The 9,726-nt window shown below is 43.8% G+C and overlaps 1 protein-coding gene across 1 annotated transcript; it reads right to left on the bottom strand.

Annotated features, from left to right (window-relative positions):
- Positions 1 to 335: 335 nt before the first annotated feature.
- On the bottom strand, positions 336 to 2,175 carry POM121L12 (POM121 transmembrane nucleoporin like 12). The gene is made up of 2 exons (XM_058438904.1): positions 2,092 to 2,175; positions 336 to 1,749 (listed from the first exon to the last, which is right to left on the bottom strand). The coding sequence occupies exons 1-2, from the start codon at positions 2,173 to 2,175 to the stop codon at positions 697 to 699; spliced, it is 1,137 nt and encodes a 378-aa protein (XP_058294887.1). The 3' UTR covers positions 336 to 696.
- Positions 2,176 to 9,726: the final 7,551 nt, after the last annotated feature.

Raw genomic sequence — 9,726 nt, forward strand, 5'->3', positions numbered from 1 at the left:
TGTGGTTTTCATTTCCATTGCTGTAGCCAGAATCGTGTTTTTAAAAATATCAACCAGATCATAGACTGTCCTCTGTTTAACACTCATGGTTTTAAAATAAACCCTGTACTCTGGTCCCAATGCCTTATAGTACTTCATCACAGTTTATTTCTCTAACCTCATATCTTCTCTCACTAGTCTCCAACTCTACTGGACTTATATTTGGACTTCAAATAAATAGGAATTATTCCCCATACAGAATCTTTGCCCTTGCCCCTGCCTGGAACACACTTTCCCCTTTGTTTTGGCATAAAAAGCTTTTTTGATTGTTATTATTATAAATATATAGATTTTCTGCAGACAAATGCTTTTAATAAGATCAACTATTTAACTATACAAACTGGACAATTTAACTATACAAACTGAGAGACATGGAGAAAAAGCAAGCCTTCCCCAAATGCCTCTTTTCAGAGGAAGGGCAGGAAGAAGGGCAGGGAGGAGAGGCCCAGCAGGGTGAAGGCAGGAGTTCTGAAATCAATAGCTGCTGGGGTGGCAGGGAGCACAGAGGGAAGATCTGGGGCGTGCAGACGGGGGTGTGGGGACTGCATGTTTGATAACGTGGTGTCAGGGCCCCACGTTGAGGTAGAGCAAGGATGAGCAAGTGAAAGTAGATACGTGGGCTTGAGTCTCCGGAGACGGGTAGCAGGACCCAGATTCTCAGGAGCCAAAGGGGCCAGCAGACTGGGTGACCTCGAGGGCGAAGGAGACCCTACTGCAGCTGCCGCAGGAAGGTGTTGTCACCTCCCAGAAGTCCCAGATGGCAGACGGGGCGGGCTGGACCAGCCCGAAAGGCCAAGCATCATCACAAAAACTGAGGCTCCAGGGGCCAAGGCTCGGCTTCAGAGGCCCTGGCCTGGGCACGAAGGAAGCAACCGCTCCATTTTTTATCAGGGGCCTGAAGGCAGAGGGCCGGGGCTGCAGGTTCCGCCTGCCGCCCTTGCTGTCTGAGACCTCCAACCACAACGGCCCGTCGAACCTGGCGCTTCCCTTGCTGCACTGGCTGAGCGCCCCCAGCAGAATCTCCGGGGTGCAGAGGTCCGGGTGCTCCTGGGCGGCGGGGCAGACTGCGGGGCGGGCTCGCTGTCCTGGGGATCCCCAGGAGCTCTCCTGGCGCTCTGGGGGCGCGATCCCAATGGTCACCGGGCTCCAGGTCCGTCCTGGGTTCCGGGCAAGACACAGCCCCCCTTTCATGCAACCCTCCCAGGCACAGGAGGGGTCTTGCCCCAGGGTGGTCTCCCTGGGCAGGGCAGGGCGCCTCCAGGCCTCGGAGACCACCCGCCGTGGCCTGAGGGGGTCCTGGCTGGGCAGCACCTCGGTGAGGTGGGTGCTGGGCACCGGGTGCCCCCACTGGACGTACTGAATATGGCTCTGAGTCAGGGACCTCGGGGGCCAGGGACTCTGGCGACCCTGGGGAGACTGCGTGGTCTGGGGCGTGCTGGGTGACCTGCTCATAGGAGCCGCCAGGGCGTCGGGCCTTACAGCAGGGGTTGGCCTGCCTTCCAGAAGCTCCCGAGGTCTGCGGACTCGGCCAGAGCTGCAGCGCCCACGGCTGGATGACCGTTGGCCTCTGCGCGCTTGGAAGGCACGCAGGGCGTGGGCGCGGGACACTCCACAATGGCGCCACGCACAGGCCACGTGCCCAGACACCCAGACTGCAGGAGGACACTGGAGGCACAAGCCTCCTTCCAGGTGCTGCCGGCAAGTTTGCCTCTGGAGAGAGGGGCCTAGGAGCTACCGTGGTCTCCTGTCCTCTCCTCCTCCCTCCCTCTCCACCTTCTCTCTGCTCCCCCTCCCCCTCCCTCTCCTCTCAGCTCCTCTACCCCTCACTCTCCCTCCCCTGCTCTGCTCCCCTTCCTCCCCTTCTTGTGATGTCGTTCATATATCAAATAATTCAGCAACTTGAAGTGTAGAATTCAATGGGTTTCATGGTACAACCACACATGTGCACCCATCACCACAGTAAATTAGAAAAAAATTTCATCACCTCAGGAAGAAGCTCTGTACCCTGTAGCTGTCACCTTCCTATCCACCCGTCTCCCCAGCCGCAACAACCAGGAATCCACTTTCTGTCTCTGTAGACTTCCCTCCTGTGGGCTCTCCTATGGCATCACTTAGTATGATGATTTCTAGGTTCATCCTTGCGGGGACCTGTATATCCTTCCTTTTCATGTCCAAAAAACGATTCCATTGCATGGATATAACACATCGGTTTGGCCTTTCATCAGCTGATGGACATTTGGGTTGTTTGCATGTTTGGGCTATCATGAAGAATATCGTCATAGACATTGGTGGACAAGATTTTGTGCAGACAAATATTTTCATGTCTATGTAGTATGTAGCTGGGAGTAGAATTTCTGGGTCTGTGGTTAGTCCATGTTTAACAGGAACCATCAAACTGTTCTCAGCCTCTGTACTGTGTTGTGTCCTCACCATCAATGTTGCTCTATTTTATACTTGACATTTAGAAAGAGAATGTATAATAATACCTGCAGAAAACTGCAGATAGACTACTGACAGAAGGGCCTTCTCTTTCATTATCATAAAAACGAACATAACTCGCTGAAATGCTTTTAAGAAAAACAGCTAGTTTTGTTCTAGTAAACAAGATACATGTTTTATTCTTCTAGAATGGTTATTAATGTTACATCTTGCAATTTTCCTTTTAAGGAAATGGTGGTTGTACACCACAACTTATGTTTCAGAACTGACAATAATGATTTTGTGTAGACTCCTGTAATTTTAAGCTTTTATGCATTCATATACAGATTTTCTTCGCTTCAGACATTAATGCAGTTTTTCTTTTTTCCATTTTTTGCTCATAATATGTATATATGGAGTAGAATGATTCACTTTTGTAGCTACCAGGTGAAAAGATCTGCCTACAAAAACATTATTTGAAGGCTATTGGGCAATTGATTACAGCCATCACATTTGGAGGTCTGTTCAAGGTGGTGTAAGACAAACTGCTGTGGAGCCTCTCAACAGCATTGCAGAAGGCAACACCTGAGTGGGTCCAATCACAGGGGCAAAAAATAGAGATTGACAAAATACCAAAGCCAATAATCCACAGCAGGTTTTCTTTCGGGATTTGAGAGACAAACAAGTGAATGGTAAGGACACTGAAAAAAAAAAGCTTAATAAGAAATCTTCATGAAAGTTCTGTACTTCAGAAAGGGGCTGATTATCAGGAGAAAAAAATGCACTCCCAGCCGAGGGGAGCAGCAGAATGAAAGCCCCAGGACTTTCCACTCAGTCAGTCATTCATTTTCGTTTCCCCAGATTCCTTAAGTAAGAATCCTCCAGTATAAGATTTTAAAAATAAATTTCCTATGCTGTAACTTTCTTCTTAATAAGTCATTTCTTGATAAAGATGACAATAATTTTGATAGCTAAAAAGCCTCTTTAGATGGTATTATCATTGGAGTGGACAGTTAATGCAGTGGGGGGTCTAGATTTTTTTTAATGTGTGTTTTTTTAGTATCTACACAGTTCTCCATGTCCTATTTGAAGTACAACCCAGTGGGTGCCATTTTGGTTTGTTTTTGGTTAAAGACCCTTCAAAAAACCACAGTCTTCCTACTGGTGAAGTGCAGGCAGCCATAAGTTAGTAGTCAAGTCTAATTATACCTTCAAAGGCAAAGGTGAGTAAAAAGTTATTTTCACAAACATTGAACATGTCTGTTTCTTTTCCTTCTCACAAACTAAGAGATAACTGATTTCTTTTAGTTAGATAATATTAATTAAGGTAGAACAGTAGTTTTCAATTAGAGATGACTTTGCTGTACCTGTACCCTCTCACCCCCACCACCCATCTGAGGACACTAGAGAAGGTCTGCAACTGAGGTTGCCAGTGGCCCTACTAAACAGCCTACAGTGATCAAAACACATTCCCACAACACAGAATGACCTGCCCAAAAATGTGAGCACTGCGGAAATTGAGAAACCCTGCTTCATACCCTTCTCCTAAAGTTATTAAATTACATAATACCTATGTTATGTTTATCAAAACTAATAAGTTAACATTGGTTCCATCTATTGAGCAAACTCCGGACTGTTATTTGAATTTCACTGGTTGTTCTTTTAACTTGATTTTCTTTTCTAAGAACTAATCCTCTTTAGTCTCTTCTAATCTGTGAGACTTGCTCTGTCTTTTCATATGTCCCATGATCTTGATACGCTTGAACAATACTGGACAAAATATTTTCTAGAAATGCTCAATTTTTAAAAACTTATTTTTAGCACTTTAATTATTTAATTATTGTTTACCTGTCAACCAAATTATCCATTCAGATAGCTTAAAGTGCTAAATCACTCTAGAATTCTTATTGAAAAGATATGCCATTTATCCTATTTTATTACCCAGAGAAATCTGGTTTCATGGTTTTCTATTTTTTAAGCTGATTTTCTTTCCCTGAGCACTGCTGCCTATACATTAGCTCTTTCTGTCCTCTCTGGCTCTGTTTTGCCTGAGCTCTGAGATCTTTACATTTTCTCATGTTTGTAGAGCTGATAGCTTCATTATTTTCAATAACTTGGTGCTAAATTTTGATCATAGTTTTCTTTCCTTCTGATCTATTTTTTACTCAGGACTATTTGCCGGTAAACTCTTTAAAAACAACTTCATTGAGATAATTCTTATACCATATAATTTACCCACTTAAAGTGCACAATCAATCGCTTTTCGTATATTCACAGATATAGGCAGTCATCAACCCAGTAAATTGTAATATTTCGTCATTTCAAAAAGAAACCCTGGACCCTATAGTTATTACCCCCTACCTCTCCACCCCATTCTCAGCCCCAGGAACCACTAATCTACTACCTGTCTCTAGATTTCCATACTGTACACTTTCATATAAATGGAATTATATAATATGCATTATTTTGTGACTGGCTTCTTTCATTTAGTATGCTATTTTTAAGGTTACCTGTGCTGCAGCGTATACTTCATTCCTTTTGATATGTGAAATATGCTTCAATTCATGGTTATACCATATTTTGTTTATCCTTTTGTCAGCTGATGGACATTTGGGCTATTATGAACAATGATATTCTAAATATTCATGTATGAAATGTTTGTAGATAAATGTTTTTATTTATGTTTCAATCATACAGAGTAGTAAAACTTCTGTGTCATTTGATAACTATATTTAATCATTGAAGAAACTGCCAGACTGTTTTCCATACTAGAGATACCATTTTACATTCCCACCAGCATGTATGAGGGTCCAGTTTCTCCACATTCTCACCAATGCTGATTATTATCTGACTGATTCTAGCAATTCTAGTTTGTGTGAAGTGGTATCTGATTGTGGTTTTGATTTGCATTTTGCTAATGGCTAATGATGTGGAACATCTTTTCACTTATTGGCCATTGGCAATCCCTTCCTTGGAGAAATGTCTAGTCAGATTCTTTATTCATTTTTAATGGGGTTATTTGTCTTTTTATTTTTGAGATTTAAATGTTCATTAAATATTCTGCTTACAAGTTTCTTATGAGATATACAGTATTGCAAATACTTTCTCCTATTCTGTGGATTGTCTGCTCATTTTCTTTAAAACACATTTTTTTTATTTTAATAAAATCCAATATGAAATTTTTGGTCATGAGATAGATAGATAGAAAGAAAGAAAGAAAAATAGATATAATGACTTATTTGGGAGGGCTTACCTTGGAGGTTACGAAGTCAGTGCTAGATAAGAAATACAGATATTCATTTATTTCTGAGCTCCTTTATCTACCATATTTATCAAATGAAAAAAAAAAAAGTATGTCTGCCTGAGAACCAAAGCAGGGGTACATTATGACTATGACTTGTGGGTTCCTTAAAAACGTAACAAAATTATGTTTATGAGTGTGTCGATGTGTGTGTGTCTGTTGTGTGTATATATATATATATATATATGTACATATATATATATATATCCCCACTCTGTCCTCATAAGCCATTCACTGTTTAGACGAGAAACTTCAGAAATTCGCATCTATATCAACTCCTCTCTTTAGTTTAAGGGGTCTGGGAGGAATATTTCAACTGGTTCTGCAACTAGGAATAAATATGCTTATTGTTCTAAAGTTTGTCATAGAACATCCCACAACTCTTTGTTCACTCTGAGATTTTTCTAGATTTTACTTTGATGTTTACTCCTGTGTGTGCTCCTATACGCACATGCATTAGTGCACATTTGTAACAATTCATCCTATTCTTTTTCTCTCATCTGGGAATTCCATAAAATGTCTGATCCACTTATGATCCCATGTCATTTTCCAATACTGCTATCAATATATCAATATACTATTTCCTTAAAGTTCTCATATTTCATTTTAAGAGTATTATAGTCAATATGGAGTTCAGTTTGTGTGTCCTTTAAAAATATTTCAGCTTCTATATTGTAATTGCTTACAGTAGTACAATAATTTTATAGGTCAGTAATTCTCAAACTTGCTTATGTGGCACCACAGTCACCTGGAGGAATTTCTAAACAAACTACTGAGACCCATGCCTAATAGGTCTGTGTTGGTCCCAACAACCTTCATATCTAACATCTTACCAGGTAATGCCATGATGTCTACCTGGGGACCAAACCAAGAGAACCACTGCTATAGGTTTGTCTATCTTCTGGTTATGATCTGAAATATGTGGGAATTGGACGAATTTAAGTTAGATCTTAAAAGAATAGAACATCATTTGACATCTAAGTTATATTTAATATCATTTTCTTTATTTGGAGAAAAAGTGAAGATTTTTGAGGACCATTTCACAACATTTCATGTTCATTAAAATCAACTGGAGGTGGTAAGATGCCAATATTGATTCAGTATGTCTGACATGTGGCCCCAAATTCTGCATTTCTAACAGCTCAAAAGGTGACAAAGTAACAGCAATTTTGATCATAACCTGGGTGCATGTTAAATGCAGGACCTCAGGCACCATCCCAGACTAATTAAATCAGCTGCTGCATTTTACTGATTCCCAGGTGGTTCATACGCATTTTGAAGTTTGGGATTCACAGGTCTAGAAACAAAATTGCACATTAGAATGACGTGCAAAGCCCCGTGCCCTGCTATTCTAATTTAAATAGTCTGTAGAGCTCTCCAGTGGATGTGATTGTCAGCCTGTTAGAGAAGCACTGGGCTAGCTGGGCTGGCATGTGTGCACAGCCTTCTGCAGACTCGAATATGCCATTTAGCCAGCACTGGTTGAGTCTATATGCCCAGTGTGCAATTGCTTCCTTCCATTCTCTCCCATGTTCCCCTTCCTACGACTTGACTGTGTCGGAGGATTATGCTCCTTTGGAAAAAGACCACACCTTTGATCAAGAAAATAACATCTGTCTGCTCTTCTACTATATTAGGTGATTAAATCTTAAAAATGGAATATAACTCAAAGCGAAGCTCCCATTACCAGACCATAAAGCCAGCACTGAACACAGTAGGTGGTGTATGTGTTGGCAGTTAAATGCTTATTGACAGAATATTTCCTGCAGTGTGGAATGATTCAGCTTTCACTCTTCATTCATAAACTCTGCTTCTGTAAGAAAATTTTCTTTTAGACTTAAACTTCTGGGGAGTGTTTTAGAGAATAATTTCATGTTATTGCATTCTTCCTAGATTGAACTCCTATTGTGTCCGGAATTGGTGGGTTCTTGGTCTCAGTGACTTCAGGAATGAAGCTGCGGACCCTCGCGGTGAGTGTTACAGTTCTCAAAGGTGGCGTGTCCGGAGTTTGCTCCCTCTGATTTCCGATGTGTTCAGCGTTTCTTCCTTCTGGTGGACTCGCTGGCTTAGGAGTGAAGCTGCGGACCTTCGCGGAGAGTGTTACAGCTCTTAAGGTGGCGCTTCTGGAGTTGTTCGTTCCTCCCGGTGGGTTCGTGGTCTCGCTGGCTTCAGGAGTGAAGCTGCAGACCTTTGCGGTGGGTGTTACAGCTCATAAAGGCAGTGTGGACCCAAAGAGTGAGCAGCAGCAAGATTTATTGCAAAGAGTGAAAGAACAAAGCTTCCACAGTGTGGAAGGGGACCCCAGCGGGTTGCCACTGCTGGCTTGGGCAGCCTGCTTTTATTCTCTTATCTGGCCCCACCCACATCCTGCTGATTGGTAGAGCCGAGTGGCCTGTTTTGACAGGGCACTGACTGGTGCATTTATAATCCCTGAGCTAGACACAAAGGTTCTCCACCTCCCCACCAGATTAGCTAGATAAAATGTGGACATAAAGGTTCTCCAAGTCCCCACCAGAGTAGCTAGATACAGAGTGTCAATTGGTGCATTCACAAACCCTGAGCTAGACACAGCGTGCTGATTGGTGTGTTTACAAACCTTGAGCTAGATACAGAGTGCTGATTGGTGTATTTACAATCCCTGAGCTAGACACAAAGGTTCTCCTAGTCTCCACCAGAGTAGCTAGATACAGTGTTGATTGGTGCATTCACAAACCCTGAGCTAGACACAGGGTGCTGATTGGTGCATTTACAATCTCTTAGCTAGACATAAAGGTTCTCCACGTCCCCACCAGACTCAGGAGCCCAGCTGGCTTCACCCAGTGGATCCTGCATGCACCGGGGCGGCAGGTGGAGCTGCCTGCCAGTCCCGAACCCTGAGCCCGCACTCCTTAGCCCTTGGGTGGTGGATGGGACTGGGCGCCGTGGAGCAGGGGGCAGCGCTCGTCGGGGAGGCTGCGGCTGCACAGGAGCCCACAGAGTGAGTGGAGGAGAGGCTCAGGCATGGTGGGCGGCAGGTCCTGAGCCCTGTCCCCTGGGAAGGCAGCTAAGGCCCAGCGAGAAATTGAGCACAGCAGCTGCTGGCCCAGGTGCTAAGCCCTTCACTGTGGGGGGCCAGCGGGGCCGCCCGGCCGCTCCGAGTGTGGGGCACACCAAGCTCACACCCACCCGGAACTCGTGCTGGCCTGCAAGCACTGCGCCCAGCCCCAGTTCCTGCCCGAGCCTCTCCCTCCACACCTCCCTGCAAGCTGAGGGAGCCGGCTCTGGCCTTGGCCAGCCCAGAAAGGGGCTCCCACACTGCAGCAGCAGGCTGAAGGGCTCCTCAAGTGCCACCAAACTGGGAGCCCAGGCAGAGGAGGTGCCGAGAGCGAGCGACGGCTGTGAGGACTGCTAGCAAGCTGTCACCTCTCACTATCATGCATCCAATATTTTGTTATATACATATGAGATAAAATGTGTGGTTGCTGCAGTCCTGTTGAGATATAATTCTATAATCAAAACTTTCAGGCCATAAAATGAAAATAGAGGTGACATTTTATGCTGCAGTATTTCCTGCCGAAAATGAAAGTTTTAAGGGCAAAGATTATGTCTCTTGAGTGCTGCTGTATACAATATCTTTCCTGCCATGGATGCTCAACACTTGTTAAATGAGAAATTCACCACAAGGTTCTGTAAGTTAGAATTTTGATCAACTCACTGAAAATGAATACAGATGACAGAGTGGATAGCTGCAACAGGCCCTGCCTGGAAAGCAAGGATCGACACACACAGCTGACTGAGCTGCAGCTAGTTATGTTCTTGTAACTCTCCCAGATCCATAATTCAAAGTCTCACAGCTTGCATAAGATTTATCAGACAGAAAACAGTAATTACAAAGGCATAATGAAAGAGTGATTTCCAGGGAAAGCTCTTTGGTGTACTGGATGGCACAGTAGGAAACGTATTTTTGTAGCTTTTAAGAAAGATGAACA

This window comes from Hylobates moloch, unplaced genomic scaffold (genome assembly GCF_009828535.3).
Source record: "Hylobates moloch isolate HMO894 unplaced genomic scaffold, HMol_V3 SCAFFOLD_1, whole genome shotgun sequence".
Lineage (NCBI taxonomy): Eukaryota > Metazoa > Chordata > Mammalia > Primates > Hylobatidae > Hylobates > Hylobates moloch.

Bases quoted from the DNA above. Each gene is read 5' to 3' on its own strand.
- POM121L12 (XM_058438904.1), bottom strand. From the start codon at position 2,175: ATGAACCTAGAAATCATCATACTAAGTGATGCCATAGGAGAGCCCACA. The intron at 1,750-2,091 runs GTTGTTGCGGCT...CCCTCTCTCCAG, and splicing joins AGACAGAAAGTGGATTCCTG to AGGCAAACTTGCCGGCAGCA.